Source organism: Siphateles boraxobius, unplaced genomic scaffold (genome assembly GCF_051911475.1).
Source record: "Siphateles boraxobius isolate OS27281-9 unplaced genomic scaffold, OSU_SipBor_1 130, whole genome shotgun sequence".
NCBI lineage: Eukaryota > Metazoa > Chordata > Actinopteri > Cypriniformes > Leuciscidae > Siphateles > Siphateles boraxobius.
The window spans coordinates 20,004,067-20,023,327 of NW_027508734.1; the positions used below are offsets into that span (position 1 = coordinate 20,004,067).

At 37.1% G+C, this 19,261-nt stretch overlaps 4 protein-coding genes across 6 annotated transcripts; 3 read left to right on the plus strand and 1 right to left on the minus strand.

Annotated features, from left to right (window-relative positions):
- Nucleotides 1-79: 79 nt before the first annotated feature.
- On the plus strand, nucleotides 80-5,304 carry acd (ACD shelterin complex subunit and telomerase recruitment factor). Its single transcript, XM_077228506.1, has 13 exons — nucleotides 80-336; nucleotides 420-541; nucleotides 815-905; nucleotides 1,249-1,328; nucleotides 1,429-1,473; nucleotides 1,580-1,614; nucleotides 1,763-1,914; nucleotides 2,009-2,087; nucleotides 2,213-2,374; nucleotides 2,451-2,558; nucleotides 3,311-3,642; nucleotides 3,772-3,848; nucleotides 5,016-5,304. The coding sequence occupies exons 1-13, from the start codon at nucleotides 217-219 to the stop codon at nucleotides 5,098-5,100; spliced, it is 1,488 nt and encodes a 495-aa protein (XP_077084621.1). The 5' UTR covers nucleotides 80-216; the 3' UTR covers nucleotides 5,101-5,304.
- A 594-nt stretch (nucleotides 5,305-5,898) lies between these two features.
- ogfod1 (2-oxoglutarate and iron-dependent oxygenase domain containing 1) lies at nucleotides 5,899-10,919 on the plus strand. 2 transcript variants are annotated; one of them, XM_077228508.1, is made up of 13 exons: nucleotides 5,899-6,177; nucleotides 6,338-6,483; nucleotides 6,557-6,603; nucleotides 6,685-6,785; nucleotides 6,887-7,003; nucleotides 7,480-7,571; nucleotides 7,695-7,823; nucleotides 7,939-8,052; nucleotides 9,262-9,341; nucleotides 9,499-9,749; nucleotides 9,831-9,947; nucleotides 10,099-10,157; nucleotides 10,269-10,919. In XM_077228508.1, exons 1-13 carry the CDS (start codon nucleotides 6,021-6,023, stop codon nucleotides 10,425-10,427), a joined length of 1,569 nt encoding a protein of 522 aa, XP_077084623.1. In that variant the 5' UTR covers nucleotides 5,899-6,020; the 3' UTR covers nucleotides 10,428-10,919. The 2 variants fall into 2 exon arrangements, with proteins under 2 accessions (XP_077084623.1, XP_077084622.1); XM_077228507.1 differs by having other exon boundaries at nucleotides 9,499-9,947; nucleotides 10,269-10,696.
- fbxl8 (F-box and leucine-rich repeat protein 8) lies at nucleotides 10,547-14,220 on the minus strand. Its single transcript, XM_077228509.1, has 2 exons — nucleotides 13,919-14,220; nucleotides 10,547-12,139 (listed from the first exon to the last, which is right to left on the minus strand). Exons 1-2 carry the CDS (start codon nucleotides 14,053-14,055, stop codon nucleotides 11,173-11,175), a joined length of 1,104 nt encoding a protein of 367 aa, XP_077084624.1. The 5' UTR covers nucleotides 14,056-14,220; the 3' UTR covers nucleotides 10,547-11,172.
- Nucleotides 14,221-14,330: 110 nt separating this feature from the next.
- Nucleotides 14,331-19,225, plus strand: tradd (tnfrsf1a-associated via death domain). Of its 2 annotated transcripts, none has more exons than XM_077228510.1 (6): nucleotides 14,331-14,448; nucleotides 14,931-14,979; nucleotides 15,070-15,223; nucleotides 15,371-15,651; nucleotides 18,414-18,540; nucleotides 18,695-19,225. In XM_077228510.1, the coding sequence occupies exons 1-6, from the start codon at nucleotides 14,390-14,392 to the stop codon at nucleotides 18,991-18,993; spliced, it is 969 nt and encodes a 322-aa protein (XP_077084625.1). In that variant the 5' UTR covers nucleotides 14,331-14,389; the 3' UTR covers nucleotides 18,994-19,225. The 2 variants fall into 2 exon arrangements, with proteins under 2 accessions (XP_077084625.1, XP_077084626.1); XM_077228511.1 differs by having other exon boundaries at nucleotides 14,422-14,512.
- The last annotated feature ends 36 nt before the right edge of the window (nucleotides 19,226-19,261 follow it).

Below are 19,261 nucleotides of genomic sequence, written 5' to 3' on the forward strand. Positions count from 1 at the left end.
TGTTTCTGATCATTGCGCACAAATATCGCAAGGTGGCACCAACGATTCGAATCTACATGATTGTAACGGAACCCAAACTGCCTGGTCTAATTTTCTACACGGAACGAAAATAAAGCATCAATGTTCAATAAGGGGGGCGCGAAGAGTTTAACCGTTTGAGTTATCATTATTATTACATCTACACTAGTGGACAGTTACAGATACACGAGTTTAGCAATGAATCCACCAAAGATAAAACGTCGCCGAATGGCGGAACTGGAGCCGTGGATCGAGAAACTCATCCAAAACTACGGCCAAAGCCAGTGTGAAACGACGGTAAAAGCAAACGTTGTCGGCGTAAGTAGTTTTTTATTTTTTTATTAGTGATCATATGTAGAAAGTCGTGTCAGTACTAAAGTGCGGGTGTGTGTGTTGGTTAGGTGTGTGATCTATCAGACTCGCAGCGGACGGAGCACACAGATGTCTGTATGCTGTTCATTTCCGATGGGAGCGCTGTCATTCCCGCGGTGCTGAGCGAAGCCGCATGGGAGCGTCTGCAGGAGTGAGGGACCTATTAATCCTCTGTTATGACACCATTCGCTACACACCTGAGCCCATGTTTTTATCCAACTTAACCAGTGAAAATCATGCTGAAATAAGCTCAAGTTTAGGGCTCTGATCTTCTGCCTGTAGCATAACTGTTGCCTTGATTTTTTGTAAATGCATAAGTGAATATTAGATATCAGCAGACACTACTTTAAGTCTCAGTGTAATGATAGTAAATAAATCAAAATAAAAAATGACAGTGTCAGAGATTTGTTCTCTCTTTCTTCAGCTTGGAGGAGATGGAGACCTTTACGGGCCTGCACAATGCTATTGTATATGTGCGCAGTTTTGAGCTGAACTTCGACATGAACCCTGATCTGGTATGTTATATGCCCATCTCTTGGTTCCAACCTCTAAACATTTTGCTTTTGAGTGCTGATGCTTTGGCATGCTCCAGGCCATGCAGTTCTTGGATAGAGAAACCGCAGGGATATACTGATATATATTGCATAAACATGGTCTATGATATTCATTCCTGTCCGGTCTAGAAAAGACACGTAAACTAAAGCAATATTAAATATGATTGAATAAAGCACATTAAAACAATAACTGATGCTACCAAATGAAGAGTTTATTTGAATGGTTAATTGTTGATTGCGAACAAAGTAATCAGAAATCTTTATGTATTAGATGTTTATATGTTTGCTCTTTTTGTTTTTTTAGGCATCTTGCCAGTTTTACTTGAAAGTCAATCAAATGAACACCATATGCATCGCTGCAAAGCGCCAACAACCCCCTAGCTGGCAAGTCACTGATCTCCCTAAGCATGTGCAATGATGTGTCCTAACTGCACTAAATCATTGTCATTTATTTAACAATTGTTAATCTCTTTTCGTCTTTCAGTACAACTCTCTCGTCAGTCAGAGATCAGATCATAAATACGTGGAGGTGTGTTGACCTTATTTATTGCATGCTTGAACACGTTACACTGAACTGCTGTGTGTTTTTAAGATTGTGTGTTTAACAGTTAGTGTTAATTGTATTTCTCTGTCAGATCCCACAGGGAGGGTTCTGTAAGTTCATCCTCTGGTAGGTGTCAAACACTATTTCTCTTTTTGTCTTTCTTCGAATAGCTTGCATATACACACACCTCTTGCACTGAACTGTAAATGCCTGTAATTTGGATTCTTAATATAATTTTTAATAAAAGATGTTTATAATGTACCTTATTTACCAGGGGTCTCGCTCTCGTCTCTATTGGAGTCGTGGCACAATGACATTATAATACATATTCTGAATGATGCAATGGAGAAAATAACCATGTCTGCAACATATTGTCCAAGTGTGGCGACACCAACTCACTGGCACCGAGAGAGGCTTCACTGGAGGGTACGGCTGCTTCCTTGGCAACTTAAAGACACCAGCTGTTGAGCAGATAAATTTTCATTCTGTATGTGTGTGTGTGTGTGTGTTTTTTTTCCAGGGACAGGAGCAGTTCATTGTCCCTGTGCCTTTTCTTCTCATCCCGGAGGAACAGAGGGAGCTGATAACAGCTGATCCCAGTACTGTCTGCTGCCTAATTAATTGCTTTTTTCATGACAACCCTTTGGGCATTCAACAAGATTCTACCATGCATGTGGCGCACTATGCATGTGTGTTTTTGTCTTGTGTACGTGAATGTGCGCAGATGCAGGTAGTGAGAGTGAGTCACCAAATGGCTTGGCCCCGCCCCCTGAAGAATTGCATCCAACCAGCACATCGATTGCAAACCAAACAGTGGCCACTCAGGACAATATAAGTGGCTCATGTCCAGATGAAGGACAGTCTACTCTGATACACACAAGACCAGGTGAGATTTTACAAAAGAAAGTGAGTGCTGTTCCAGGTAGATGATGTGTTATTAAACTCATCCCTCCTTCTCCCAGAGGTTTTGTGTGGTACAGGGGAGCTGTCTGGGGATGGAGAGAGCCCATGGGATATGTACACACAAGAGCCAGCTCTGTTAGGTAGACGTTCCACTTCAGACTCAAATGGTAATTTCCTCTTTAGGAACATGTTTAACATACACGGAATAACAGGACATAATTTTAATTGTGAAATAACTAACCAGGCTGATAATATCACCGAACGTAAACAACATGCACACCAGGACTTATTTTTTTATTTTATGTTAAAATCATACTCCTCGCTTTCATTCTACCTTTGAAATCCTTCCATCTGGGCATAGACTCAATATTCCTATGGCTAGAAGAAATATATTCTAAAAATCATTATTCCAATGGCAGTGATTTATTTTGAACTGCACTATTTTTTTAAAAGTCAGCATGCAACGGAAGTTGCGATCGTCTTTTTTTACCTATTGTGATGAATATCCGAGTGAAACAGCTTCTCAAACAAGAAAAATGTAGGGCGGGACTTGATTTTGTCCAACAGGAATTATTTGGATCATTGTGTTTACTATTGCTGTGATCTCATGTGAGTGACAGGATGTCCCACCCTCGTCATCAGGGAAGCGATGACGCTGCATAAGGGAGGGGAAGTTATTTTGTTTAGAGATTGTTTGAGCACATGAGATGTGCTTGTATAAATCCTTTATAATAAATACTGCAATATTCCATAAATATTTGTCAATTTTGATTTTGTGGTGCTTGTCAAGGAATTATGTTGTTCATTTGATTCTAAATTTATGTGGATGTATTTTTGGATTATACCAGTGTCATTTCTGCTCTGTGATAAACAGAATGGACAATTATGTTTAACGTAACTTATTTTTGTGCTGATACAGACCCAGAGCTGGAAAGCCAATCGCTTTTAAAGGTAGTCCCCTCGTTGCCTATAGCAACAAGCACCCAAAACCAGTTCTCGAAGCAGAACTCAGGAGGGATGTCAGTAGACGGCATTACGCTCAGTCAGAGACCCAAGCCGACCCAGTTTAGTCCATCCCTCTCGAGTGGTAAGTCTGTCAGAGACCCCAGTCAGGAGCATGACAGAGAACGTGCGGTCAGTCCTCCCTCGTGGCTTGTCCATAATACAGCCCCACCCTCTGAACAGAGGCCCATAGTGTCTCCAGACGCCAGCCAAAACCCCTCTGCGTCTCCACACACCAAAGCCACCAAAGTGAGTGTAAATGGTATTAATGATATTTTGCTGTATTCTTGCATAATATGATTAAAGCTTTTAATAATCCCAATCGACTGTGTATTGCATCAGAAATGTTGCTACATTGTCCCAACTTCCCTGTTTCAGGTGCACTCGGATGGAATGCCTTTTTCCTATTTGTATTGTCCACAGCCTCAGGTTACCACAGCCCTCGCCCATTTCCAGTGAGTGTGACGTGAGACATGATGATTATAATATGTTTTTTATGTGATGGGCAGTGATCTAAGAACTTTGTCATGCAGTGTAGTACAGTATACATTATATATATATATGTGTGTGTGTGTTGTTAATCGATTTAAAAAAAATTCTGTGATTAATCGCACCTAACATTCACGTTTTTTATTTATTTTTATATTTTAATGCTTTCATATTTCACAATCTCCAAAATATTGTAGAAACAATATAAAGACAGTATATTTCAAATATTTATTTAATGGCATCTTTTGACGAAGCACCCTGAATAAAGGCCAGTATTACTGATACTGATATCTCTAGTAAATGGATTTGTTTCTCATTTTTAGCCATTAATTACTGCCATTCAACATTACAGTATAATTGAAAGCTATCAATTTTAACATTTAATAGGCTTGAAAAAAATAACAACTTTGTTTTAAGTTCACTTAAATGTAATCTTCTCATAAACCCATTGTAATAAATATTACATATTGTTTTTGACCCATGTAACCTTGTAAACAATGTTTTAAGATTTTCATTTAGGTCTAACAGGTAAATATACAGAAATTGAATGATCAAATACTGCACAGCATAAATTATAATTGTATAAATTATACATTGAATATTGATAATATTCAATACATAATCCTTGTTATATCGTCAAAAGCAGTGAGTGATTATTATTATTTTCTTTGTTGGATTATTATTAATGACACACTTTAAGATCTGGCGCATGTGACACGGATAACATCCTATTTTTTTATAATATATGATATATACATGATTTCTGAAGGATCATGTGACACTGAAGTTATTGCTGCTAAAAATTAGCTGTCATCACAGCAATGTTACATTTTATAATATATAAAAATAGAAAATAGTTCATTTAAATTTTAATAATATTTTACTGTTTTAAATCTAAATTATATGCCTTCAGATCAAGATTTGTGGGAAGCCGTTTTGACCTCTAGTGCACCTGTAGGAAATCTGAACTGAGCGTTAGCTAGACAGTGGTTGCAGCAGTACAGTATGCAGAGTATAACCAAACCACCTAGGTTTGGAATAAAGCTCTAATACTTCAGATTTTTCCTAAGCACTGTTACTCTTTTGATCTTAGATCTAGTTGTTGGTTTCTCTCTCTCTCTGTGTGTGTCTAGGATCCCAGGGCATCTCATACAGTGGGCGGTGCGTTATCTGGGGACCTCTGACTGTGCAGATGTCAACGCTAAAGCTGGTTCATAAGCAGTTACCTCAAATGACACAATGCTAGTTTTTTTGTTGTTGTACAAAACAGTTTTTTTTTGTATTTAAATATTGGTTGTAATCCAAAAAAAAAAAAAATAGAAAAAGATTTCCCCCCATAAAACCCTTTGTCAATGTATGCTCCTGTCCAAGTGTAAGTGAATTCAGTGGTGTCAATTGTAATAAATGTTAATATTCAAATACTATGATGACCTGTGTCACAGTTTCTATAATTTAATCACAATTTTACTTATGTAACCATGTCTATCTCTTTTAAGCCATGCTCTTAATGGCTTTTACCAAGCGGAACTTTGTGACAGATTTGTCACAAAGAAATTAATGATGGGCCTGCTGCCAAAACAAAAGACACAAAATTACAAAATAAAATAAGGATCGGGATTTGTTTTACACAATGGTGATGGTTAATACTAAATTATACATCTAAAAAAGTTGACCTGTTGGTCATATTTGTGATTACAAATAATGTCATTACACAAAAAGGATCAATGAATATCCACAACCTACATCGGTGATAATAATGGTGAATCATTGAGACTGAAAACTGGAAAAGTAGACTTAAGTATGTCACAGGTTGTCAACCATTCCTTTATTATGACTTATTTTTAAGTGTTTTCATTGTTATAAAGATAAGAATTAACATTGAATACAATTTTTGGTAGTCAACTGTATTAAAAACTAAAAACTTGTCTTAAAAAGCAGCCCATAAGCTTATACATGTATACATAAATCATTTTTTAGCATGATTTTGTTCCATGTTTGTTCCATTTTGTTCCCTGTTCCACAGCTGACCTGGGGGGGCAGCAACGACCCAAATCCGTGTCTAACTGAATCCGGACGAAGAAGAGCAAAGGAAAACAAAACAAAAGTCCCCCTGTGTTTATTTCCCTCATGGTCTTGTCATGCCACCTAAAAAACGACAGAATGATTCCGAAACGGGTAAAAAGAATAAGAAAGAGAAACGAGGTGAACTGGCGGTAATTAACACTGATATGAGGGATCACGCTGTCCAGAAATGCTTGACAGACGCATGGCAGAAGAAAGAAAGCTACTCTAATGGTATGTATGCCCACCCACGTGACACACTGAGCTTACATTACTTCAACAGTCTTTTATATAGTTACTGTGAACATAATCCATTTGCTTTTTAGAGGTAAAGCAAACTGGATTGTCTATTTGTCATGTCTGTGAATCCCTCCTTTCTCTGGTCTCTGTCCAGGTAATGTCCACCTGGATTGTGAGCCATTTCCTCACTGTCAGATCACTAATTTTCTGCAGAACGAGAGCTTTGTGGAGAGTCTGCGGGCAGAGCTTCTGCAGCTGAATTTCAACAGCAAGTCAAATGACTTGTACAAGTTTCAACAGGTATCAGTCTGAAACATACTTATATTTTGTAAAGAAGCTGATGGCCAAGTACTGAAGTCTGTTTCTTCTGCAGTCCGATGATCTGAGAGAAAGAAAAGAACATCATGTCTCACAAATAAGGTGCGTCAAGGAGTTCAAGTGAGCTTCTGTGTAAGCGTTTCTGTAAGAATTTTACTTATGTGTTGTTTGTTGGGATCTCAGGTCTGTGATTTTTGGGGAGTTTCGTGAGTGGTTGTCGGAGGTGCTGCAGGTGGAGCTGGAGACGACTGTTGATATGTCCTGTGCCAAGTACGAGCATACGGGTAAACCATCTAAGAATTCTCAACCAATCACTGGGGTGCAGACGTGGAGATGATGTGCTGCTGGGTTTCTTGACGTCTCTCACTCCCTGCTCTTTTTGCAGATGTTTTGCTATGTCACGATGATGAGCTGGAGGGACGAAGAGTTGCATTTATCCTCTATCTGGTTCCTCCCTGGGACGTGAACGATGGAGGGACACTGGACCTGTTCAGCACTGATGGTGTGTGATTAAAAAAAAGAAGCGAAAATAGTGTCATTTTAGCCTCCACACTGCATAATAAAATTCTTACTCAGTTTTTTGTCTTGTTTTCCAGTAGAAATATCTAAAGATTCTTAAATCAAGACACAATTCCTCGAGAAGCAAATTTACTTATTATATACAAAATATTGATCAGAATTAGGTGAGTTTATGCTTAAAACAAGAAGAAATAAAACTTTCTGTGAGGTAAGAAAAATAATCTTGTTTCCCACCGAATTAAGTTTTTTTTTCTGACCCCACTACCAGCAGATAGATTTTTTTCTCTCTTATTTTAAGCATGAATATTTTTTGATATTTGTAATACTGAGTAAGAATGTTTTGCAGTGAAAAATGTGTACTATTTAGCTTAAAATATTCCATAAACATGCATAGGGACAATGTCAATTTAGTTAATTGTTTGTTTGTTTACTGAAATTATTATTCTGTATTTTTCACAGAACACTGTCAGCCAGTGAATGTTGTCAAGTCTCTGCTTCCTTGCTGGAACTCTCTGGTGTTTTTTGAAGTGTCCCCCGTCTCCTTCCATCAGGTAATCAGAACCATGTTAATTTAGTTTTTTTGTTATGCTATTATAGTATTTATTAATATTTTGATTGAATGTCCATTCATGAATGATTTACATAGTTTTTAATGAAATGATCTGCAAGCTTAGGTGGCAGAAGTTCTTTCTGAGGAGAAGTGCCGTTTATCTCTGAGTGGATGGTTTCATGGCCCTTCCCTTCCAAGGCCCTCACGCTACATTGAACCCCTAGTTCCCCGTCACACTCATATCCCCAGAGATGTAAGTCAAGTTAGCGTGACAGTGTGTTTTTGTTGTGTGACATGGCCTATTGACCAAGACTCACTCACTCAACTTATATTTCCTCTGTTTGAAGCACATTGTGTTTGTGTTATAGGAGAGTTTGCTATTTGAGTGGGTGAATGAGATGTACCTGGATCCACGCTATCAGGCTCGGGTACAGCAGGAATTCGAAGAGAATTCAGAGATTTGCTTGCCTAGTTTCTTACAGGTTAGTCATCATCATCATCATAATTATTAATTAAACAAGAATGTTCAATTATATTTAATGAACAGTAGTACACATACAAATGTACATCAGTGAATGGCTATGCACTGGTACATGGTTGGGAATTGTGTGTTTGTGTATGTGTGTGTGTGTGTGTATGTGTGTGTATATATATACAGTGTGTATATATATATATATATATATATATATATATATATATATATATATATATATATATATATACACACTTTTAAATAAACTGAAAGAAGAGGCTTTTATAAGGCCCTTTTTGTCTGTGCTGTTGTGGAGGTCTATGTATAATTGATGGAAATGAGAAATTCCTGTAGATGTGAATTTTAGTGACATCCCAGTAGAGGCATGTAGGCAAGTAAGTTTTAAATAATTAAGTGTTTAAGTTATTTATTTATAATTTTGCACATGTAAGAGTCACATTTGCAGACACTGCACAGTAGAATATTCTTATATTGTGCCATATGGACAATACCAATAGAGATTGATCTAAATTACAATGAAAATGGTACTATTTTTCATATCCGTTAATGGTAACACTTTACAATTCGTTGTTGTTAACATAAGTATTTTTAAATTTAAGTTAATTTTTTTTTACATCTACTAATTATTTTTAGTCAACATGAAATCGAAAATGTATCTATTTTCTAAATGCATTTTATTGATGTTACGGTGAGTTATTCTTCCATACATCCATTTAATTTGTAAAAAAAAAATGTACCTCATAATTTTTAATAAAAATGCCTAAATTCTACATATTCCACATACACAGGTTTCCATAATTTAGTCCAAAAATAAATTTGCCTCTTTCTTACGACTGACCGCAAGCTTGCATTTAGAGCTGCCTCTGTCCAATCAACAACCAATGGATTTTTTCTTTTTTCCCCAATAATTTTTCACTCTGATGTACGTCACAATACAGAGGATCTGCCTCAACTTCTATTACATTGCATCTTTAACATTTATTTATATAAATTATACAAGTATGAACATGAATCTAGATTAGTAAATGTTGTTGTTTTTAAGGCATCAACTAATGCAAGCAAATTGTATCTTATAGTAAAGTCTGTTCATATTTAATGAATATCTGTCTTTATCGAAAACTGTTACATATTTCCACACATTTACATGTATCTATAATGCTAATATCCTGAATCCTGAATTCTGCCTTTTAACTGTCAGGAGGAGAAACTGAGGCAGGTGCGCAGTGCATTGCAGTCGTCCGAAATCCAGTGGGAGAGGAGGGGGCGGCCCAATAAAAGGTGAGATCCAACCACCCGTCTTTTGTGTGATAATATTTCAGTTATTAATTTCTTCCTGTCTCTGCATGTTTTATTTTCTGGTGGTAAGTGTCATGTGATTTGTTTATATGCCTGTGTAATATATGCTATGCCTACTAATGACTGTCACTCTGTTTAGGTGTTATGGCTGTGCTGATATGCAGAGCTTCCCAACTTGTGTACAGGAGTGCTGGGAACTCCTCTCCTCTGAGCCGTTCTTCATCCTCTTATCCAACCTGACCGGCCTCAGTCTACACTATCTGTGCATCAATGAGGATGAGAGCGAAGATGGAAAGAGCGAGACAGAAAACCGAGATGTAGAGGAAAATACACAAGCAGGGGGTTCCAGTGCTGGTGCCGATGCTTCGTCAGCTGAGAAGAAAGACAAAGGTGATCAGCGTGTGCATGTGTTGTTTCTGCAAAGATCAATTTATACATCTAGAGTAATTTACATGTGTTGTATTCATGCAGGACCGCCTACTTGTGTAGGAGAACTGCGTCGCTGGGCACATGGGGACTACACATTGTTACATGACTGTGTCAAAAGAGAGTATGCATTGGATCTGCAGCTTCATATGGGCTGTGCAGGTACGTAATCTTGACATGTATGTGCGTCTTTACTATTGGTTGATTAGTGTGTTCAGTATGATTCAGAATCGTATGAAACAGACTGAAGTAAAAAAACATTTTTTTTAAAAAGTGCAAGAGATATGAGTCAGAAATCAGTCTGTTCTTTCAGGGTGGAAGTCGGAGTTTGGGGGATTTACGTCCTATATTGCACATGATGAAGATGAGGAGGTAAGTGATGTCACACTATGTCAGTTTGTTTTCATTTGAGCTATTTGTTGTTATAACTTATGCAGATCCAGCAAGACTAGTTATTTATTCTGTTGACACGGTTTTCTTTAGCTCCTCACAGTGTATCCTGAAGATAACTCCCTTGCTCTGGTATACAGAGACAAAGACACCCTCAAGTTCATCAAGCATATCAATAATAACAGCTCCAGCCACCTGTCTTCCCAGAATACCACAGCTTTCTATGACTTCTCTTTTAACTACTATGAATGATGAGAGAAAATCGGATGTTTGACTGGCTGACTGATTTGATTGTATGCGAGTTGTGAAAGCAAAGTGCATTGGCTATACATTTCAGATCAATTTGAGTTCAATATACACACAGACATGAGTTTGGTATTCAAGAATTTAATTTTTGAATGTGCAAGTATTTCAATCCCAACGACAAAGATTCTGTTACATTTGATGCTCAAAATGAAATGTAATCATTAGTTGTTAAAAGAGCAACTGTGTTTTAATGTCAATTAAAACTTTTGCGTTCATTTGATTGTGCCCATTTTGTTATACCATAGAACTATAACGAGCGAGTTTCAAAAGTCTAAAAACATTAGTGACCGTTTCATTTTCCATTCTTTCCCAATTTAGAGATGGTTTACCAAAAAGAAAACTCACTCTCGTTCTCGACTTACTTTCTTCTGTACTTTCATTCTAAACCTGTATGCACTTCTTTATTCTGTGGAACATAAAAGAAGATATTTTGAGAAATGTCTCATTGTTTTTTGTCCATACAAGTGAACTCAACGGGCTTCAATGTCAAAATAACTTCTTTTGTGTTCCGTAGAAGGAAGTCGTACAAGTTTGGAATGACATGAAGGTGAGTAAATGACGACAGAATTATTATATTTTTGGGTGTAATACCCCTTTAATACAAACTATTTAATTAGTTATATTTGAGTGCAGTTTAATTGAAAAATGATGTACATGATTTCAGAATGACATTATCTAATCATTGTGAGCATTACTTTAGTTTAGTACAGGTCCAGGGGTGAGCCTCTTTGTGTGTTTTGAGTGTGTATCTGTAGAGATTTGGACAGTTTGTGATGAACGCTGTTATCACTTCTTGTGAGACCACACAATAACAGTGAACCTCTTGGAGCTTGATGCATTGCTTTGCTAAAGCTATCAACGCATAGTTTAGTTCAGAAGACGCAGTCGTCTGCAGCTCCAGAAACTCTAGCGTGGTTGCGTAGCTCTGCCCGACTATCCGAACCTCATTCAACAGCAATGTCCAAGTAAGCAGCCGAAGACATCGAACAGGGATGCTGGGCTGCAGTACCCCTGGGACGTGCAATTCGGGTAGGGTGTGGTCCAGCTCAAGTTCCACCCAGAGAAGTGGGTGCCTCAGTTTTAACTCTAACCATACCTGGTCACAGAGAGGCAGGGTGTATTTGAGTGAGCGTTCGCAACGGAGCTCTAGTTTCTTTAATGCTGGTCGTTCTGGCAACATGAGATCCTTAAAAACTTCTTGTGATAGACTAGCCTGAAAAACTCCAAGAATATTGAGTGACCGGCAGGACTTCAGCACTTGCCTTAGAGTCTCTGCGTTGACGCCACACACCAGAGAATGATTGTTGACATAAAGACTTTGTAGAGCAGGACAAAGCATGGCAACGCTCCTGACGAAGGAGTCGCTGAGGGTGAAGGGCACACCCTTTAGGTCAAGCAGGGTTAGGGACGACCCATTCGTCAGTATGTCCACTAAGCCTTGCTGCAGGTCCTGACCAGCATAAAAGAGGGGTGTGTTCCCCACACAACAGATGGAAAGTCCTTGCAGCCGCCCATCACCCCGGGCAATCGCCTGCCGCAGGACCCACAGTGCTGTTTTGCGATTGGCTGGATCGGTCAGACTCATTATCAGTTTCAAATTTCTGACCAGTGACAGAAGAGCAGAATGTCTTTCAGGGACACTGGTTCCTGACTCACACCTAAGACATAAAATAGAGATAAAATATGTAAAAAAACAACAACAAAAAAGCAAGGCAGGTATCATCTCTTAACCTTTCCCTTTGAGTAACTATTTTTTAATGAGAGGAGTACCTAATTCAATTCAATTCAAATTTATTTGTATAGCGCTTTTCACAATACACATTGTCTCAAAGCAGCTTTACAGAAAGTGCACTAACTAACTTAACTCAAACTGATTGAGCCATCTCTACCATCTGTTTGAGGTATGTTATGCAAAAAAAAAATCCACTTGATGTCACAGTGTCAATCAACAGCACTTGTCACAACACTTCTTCTAACATGTATGTCAGAAACAAATAAATCACTCCAGCCATGTGAACTGGTTTTGGTGAAATTTTGCAAGGTAAGCTTTTTTTTTTTTTGACATATTACACTGTAAGAGCCCTAACTTTACAAAATTATGTAACTTGGTGCCATTTAAAAACTTAAGTATAGTATTAAGTAAAGTATATTTTTAATATTTTTTTCAAAAACATGCTCAACCAAACGGTTGATTTGGCACATAACGGTTAACTGTCATCCCCCTTTTTGAGAATGGACATTACAATGCTCTATTAAAACTTGGTTGTAATTCAAGAATGCTTTGGAATATAGACTTAAGTTTGGTCTTGTTTTAAAGAAAACACTCAGCAGATTAAAAAAATGAAATTATGAAAAAGTTATGGAAGTTTTAAATTCATTTTAAATCAAATATACTGTACTTATTTTTTTCTTTTATATAAAATGTATATTTTACAAAATATTTTTACAATAAAATTACTATTAAATAAAAGCCATATAACTTACCAAGTTGTGTTCCAAATTTGAAGTTGATATCAAAAAAATTGAAGTTCCCATGAAATTTTGTTTAGGCGTAATACCAAAAATAGCCCCCGGGTGACATACATTCCATTGAATATAATTGTATACATTCTGCCGTAACAAATTAATAAATTTCTGTCCAAATATCACTTCTGTCACAAAATATGGAACATTGAGACTCGGACCTTTCTGACAATATGTGTTTTGTCAAGATTGGAAAAGGTTTTGATCATAAATCATGATGGGCAAAGAAAAAAAAATCCTGTTGCTCTACCGAACTTGACAGCATGTTACTTGAAACATAAAAGCCCAAAATGCCATTATATTACTATCTTTTGCTTCTTCCTTTTTTAGTTTTTGAATGCAGAAATAATGTAATGTCTTTGGTTTTGTTACTTTTAGTTATTTGTGTTATTTATTTTTGTTTATTGTTAAAAAACAAGAAAATAACTTCCTGTGTTAAAATGAAAACCTGAAATATTTAATGACATACTTCAATAAATAAAGAAGATTCAATATACAAAAACATTTTATTTTGATTTGTTTTTTTAAAAATTCATAATTTCTGATTTTCATACCGTGTGTAGAATTCCGGTACTTTTTTTTTTTTTCTTTAAGTGACATTTACCATTTGGTAGAGGCCGATATTTTAAAAAATTATGGGATGTGTTGAAAAAAAAATACATTGAGTGTGGTTATTCAAACATTTCTCATCAAATTAGATTTATAATTTAGGATCGTCTTTCTAGTTATAAAGTCAAATCTGTATGTATTAACGTTATTATTTCTTCTGAGAATTCTTAGGAGAAACATGAGACAAAGTTGATACTTGCAATATAATTAAGATCTCCATTACGTTTCTCAAGATACAAAAGTGCAACATCTTGGCAATACATTTTTTCTTTAGGAGGGATTCCTTGTATCTGATGGATTCTTACCTGACTTCCGTATCTTTCCATGAGCTTGGATGTGTCATGATATTAAACCAAGCCTTACAAACAGTAAATGCGCTGCATTTGTCCTGTAAAGGCAGGAAAGAAAAAATATGTGCAAGGATCTCTTCTGGCAGATCCATTCCAAATCGTGCCCAGTCACCCGCCAATTAAAATACGCTTACAAAAAGGTTATCTGATATCATAACAAAAAAACACCTCAGATGATTCTGCTGTTTGCATGCGAGTCTGTCAGACTCAACAAAAAAAAAACATATACGTTCTCAAACTTCTGTACTTCCTCCTGCGTCATGAGTTCCGTTGTTAAACACGGCGGTGAACACAGATGTCGAGCTTTTAGCCAATCACCATAGAATGTGCGAGACATTTAGCCAATCAGATCCTTGCATATTTTAGTGGGTGTGTCTTATTAGCGACCAAGATAGTGCATCGACACCTCGAAAGTTTCCTTCGTGTATGTTTACAGGCCTGTTTAGACTTCCTTACCATTCAGACAAAGTTCACCAAATCGTTGTGTAAGTAACATGTAATGTACATAACAAAGCGCAGGTTTTATATTCGCTATTATGTGAAGTGGAGGTAAGCAGGGTTGTGTTATGTTAAACTTTTGTTCACGTGAACAGTAAAATGTATAAAAAATAAAAGCCACGAGACGTGCGAGCGAGATTTTGTATATGTTTTATCCATTGACCTCTCTAAAATGTTAAACTTTTTTTTTTTAATAATAATAAAAAGTTTGTAATGTGACGCATCACATTACCTGTAAACATGTGCTTCGCATATCTGTAACAATCACCAACGTCTGACCCCATTTATTTAACAGTATCGACCATCAAGCTCGCAACCATATAAGGAAGTTGTTACACGCTGGAAACACAAACTAATGTTTGTTTGTTTTTTGTGCTAGTCTAATTAGATCTACAAGGAATTCTGCTTTGTTTTCACAGTTTCTTTCTGTGTGTGTTTTACAAACTAATTTGTTTGTTCACATTCACAGGACTTTGAGACAAGAGTTTGACCAGAAGATGGACAGTATAGACACTAAGGTACAGCTATCGTGTTTAATTTTGTGCCTGTCCGGTTGTTGTTGTACGTGAACTAACAATGTGTGTGAATAATTTCATCTTCATCTGCAGAGGTTAAATGACAGCAACACCAATGATCGTGAATTTTCAGGCTGTGCTGTACTCTTCCTGGGGTGTAGCAGTCCAGAACACAACCTTCTATCGCTTTACAAAAACGAACAAGGGAAATTCAGTGTGTTCAAGGTTATTAAACTCACCCTTACAGGTAAGAGTTGATAGTACTGGCCACCAAGTGCATATCAAGTTAATCAAATTATACCGGAATTAAAAGAGTATGGCGTTTTGTGTATACAGTAGATTTAACAACATATTTGGGTTGCAAATGATACAATTCCAATTGTCTTTGGTCCAGATTCTGTTGGTGGACTGGAGGGGTACGAAATCCTAAAACTGCACGATGCTGATCCCTTCCTTGGGGTGGAACTTAAATTCATGTCCGTGCCTCCCTGTCAGCGATTCCTGGAGAGCTATGCATGTGGTTCACTCGCTCAGTTTCTGTCCCAGCATGCCTCACGTCTTCTCACTCTTCTTGATGGGGTTGTCATGGAAACACAGCTCAAGGCAGGAATACATACACTGGACCAAAACCTTCAAGACCTAGAGATCTGTCTGGATCACATACGCCAATCGCAGGTAGGTGTGTATGTTTATGGTGATCTGATCGCCAGGCTACCTTTGTACCGGTCTTTACTTTTACGAGCAGCTAATTGCACGAAACTTGCATGTGCATCTTCCATTCTGCATCAAATATTCACAATATTAAAATGCACTTTGTTCTTCAGTGCAAACACTGACAGTCTCCCTGATAAACCCAAAGAATAACACAGTTTTTAAGTGTGTGAATATTATGAATGTGGATTTATTTTTAAGTCTTGAGTGGGAATATCCTAAGATTCTTTTTTTAAAATAAATGTCAGGATGATTTATAGTTAGTTAAAGTTCATATTTAGGCCAAAAGGTCATTCGTGTAAATGGTGCTGGGAATTCCCAGATTCAGGAGGGCTTTATGAGCTTCTGATATTGCTATAATTCACAGCTTCAATAAGGAAATCACATAAGAAATTTGAATTGAGCATGTGTTACAACAGGTTCATAGATCGAAGATAAGTTGATTTGGTCATATAAGCATGTTTCAAACCACTGCCTCCATGTCACGTTTTCATTACTAAATAACATGAATGTGAATGTTAAAACGTATGTACTGTTCTTAAACCAGTTTACTATGGTTGTGTGGTAAATGTGGCGGTGGAAACAAACAACTGTGTAGTGTCAGCAAGTTAAATAATTTAAATTGTTAAAAGTAACAATATTGTAATATTATGTTTCAGTGACAGGGAAAACAACTAAAAAGTTTCATTTTGGTGCAGTGGTTCTCAGCTGTAGTTTCAGTACCTTGATTTCACTTTGGACATTTCAAGTGGAGAGAGATTCAACACCAAACCAGATTGACATGTAATCAAACATTGAAATGTATTCTTAACAAAAATATAGGTTCAAATGAATAGAAAAAACTTCGAATAGACTCAGTCAGTTGCCTTCTAAATTGATGGTTAAATGTTCTTCAGTGCAGGGTTTTTGAGGATAAGCGTATGTCACACAACTGTCCAGCTTAATTTGTGCTGTAGAGTTTAATTGAATTCACTTGCTGGACTTGATGTCAACAACAAAAGGCATGGGAAGCATTTTCTCCTTTTTAAATGTCGATAAGCACATTTATTTTTCTATTCTGTCAATCTATCTACAATTATGTGGTTGCATTTTTATCATTTACATTTAGCCTGTTTTTTCTCCTGTCTACAACCCTGTCAGAACAGAACTATGATTCAGTTTTACTATTTACAGTGCTTAGCATAAGTGAACACACCCATGCTAAAGTTGACTAAAAAGAGGAATAAAAAAATCATCTTTTGGAAATTGATCTTAATGCCTTCATTTTAAAAAATGAGGAAAAATCCAACCTTAAAGGTTTGGTATAAATATAATATACCTAGAGATTGGCATGGTGTTATTTCAGTTAGGCTAATAGCTGGTATGATTTGCATTGAGAGATGATCTTATGGAAAGTGCACCATGCCAATCTCTAGATATGGTGAAGGGTATGTGATGATGTGGGGATATTTTAATTCCAAAGGCCAAGGGAACTTTATCAGGATTCATATTATCCTGGATCCATGAAACAACTGGCCTTTAAAAATAAAAATCTGCCTGCCTCTATGGGAATTTAACATAAAGGTTTCCTGACTTACGCAGCCTGTATTTTAAGGAAGAACATTTATTTATTTACGATACATTATTCATTCACAAAGAAAATTGGTGTCCTTAAAGGTTGGATTTTTCCTCATTTTTTTAATTAAGGCATTAAGATCAATTTCCAAAAGATTTCTAAATTTCCAATTTCTAAAAGCCTTTTTAGTCAACTTTACTATGGGTGTCTTAACTTATACTAAGCACTGTAAATAATTGGTGATGCGAAGCTCTTTGATTTGATTTTTTCAGGCTCACCTGCAAGTAAACATGTGGCTAATTAGTCACAAGGGTGACTAAACCTTTTCATTCCCTATTTTACATTTCACTAATGTAAAAACAGAAATGCTTGTTGTTGGACTGAGATTTCAGAGTTTGTTGCTGAAAAAACAAACAAATGACACTAAATAAAACACACACCACTGAAGTGAGTTCAGTTTGACTTTTGACAAAGTCACTTCTCATGAGCCATCTTATGCCCAAACTAGTCAGGTCTAAAATCTGGGGTATAAGCAAAAGGCCTCTGACTGCTTGTATTGTCACGTCACCTTTATTTATATAGCACATGCAGTTTGTTTTCAAAGCAGCGTTACAGTGTTAAACAGGTGATCAATGATCAATGATGCAAACAGAATTCAGTTCTGCTGTAAAGCAGCTCTAGAAAGACAATAGTGCCATCGTTCAGTTGAAATCGGTTCAGTGTTGATTTAGTTCAGTTCAATGACTGGAATGGAATGAATTCAGTTCCTCTATAAAGATATGATGTCATCATTCAGCTCAGTCCAGTTCTCATCCGATAGTGTCAGTGCAGTCAAATCAATAATATTGCCGAATATTAAATGTATTGCTCTATAAAGCCGTCCTTCTCTGTCCTGATATCATCATGGACTTTGTGTCTGCAAACATCTTTTTATCTTCTGTAGAAGTATGGTGGTATCTGAACCAGTCTGAAGGATCAGTCTTGGTCTGATGAAAACAGTGAGAGAATATCCATTTGTTGTAAAGCTCCCATTGGAATTAAGTTAAATCTCTTTTCTTTGAACTAAACAGCTGCTGGGGGAGCCTTACCTTCTATGGATGTAAAAAAGAATGGTTCAAAAATGTTTTTGAATGCTGTGCTTTTAGTTGAATTGACAGATGATGTTTTGTAGCCTGTGCGTTTGCGAGATGATGAGGTTACACAGTTGGAGCAGCAGCTGCAGAACAGCTACGGTCCTCCCAGTCAACCAACGCAGGAGCTGCCCAGGAACTGCTTTCTGTTTCAGAAAAGAGTTTTCGGTGAGTTTTAAGTATTTAAATGTATGTGATGTTGCATCACTGAGTCAACAAAAGCATTTATAGCTTTTGTCTATACATTTTACATTTGTATTTCTATGATCACAGGTTAGTTTTCACGTTCAAAATATTTTTTTCTTCTCCGTCCCTATCTTAGATGATAGGCCTTTGACTTCAGCAGACCAGCAACGGTTTGCTGCTCATGTAGGACGGGATTGGAAACGAGTGGGACGGGCTTTACAAAAGAACTGCCGTGCCTTAAAAGGCCCTGCTATCGACAATCTGGCCTATGAGTACGAGAGGGAAGGGCTTTATGAACAGGCCTATCAACTGCTTGGACGTTTCATCCAGTCAGAGGGCAGGAGTGCCAAACTGAGCCGTCTTATCAGTGCACTAGAGGAGACCAAATTGACCAGCATGGCAGAGATCATGTTGGGCATTCAGCCACGAGATTGAGACTGTAAGAGAAATGAATGAATGATTGGCGTGTGTGGTTTTTTTTGTACGTGAGACTGTTACCAAGACATATAGCTACATTTGAAGAGTGTGCACTCTCATTTTTGTGAATTGTTTTTCATCATGACCTTATAATTTCTATCTGTCTCCTACTTGAAATTGTTTCACAATCAACTGTCATCTGCCCCAAATTAAATGCATTTTAAATAAAGGTTTTTTCATGCAGATTTCATTCATGTTTCCAGATTTGTCCTCCACACTGTCCTGT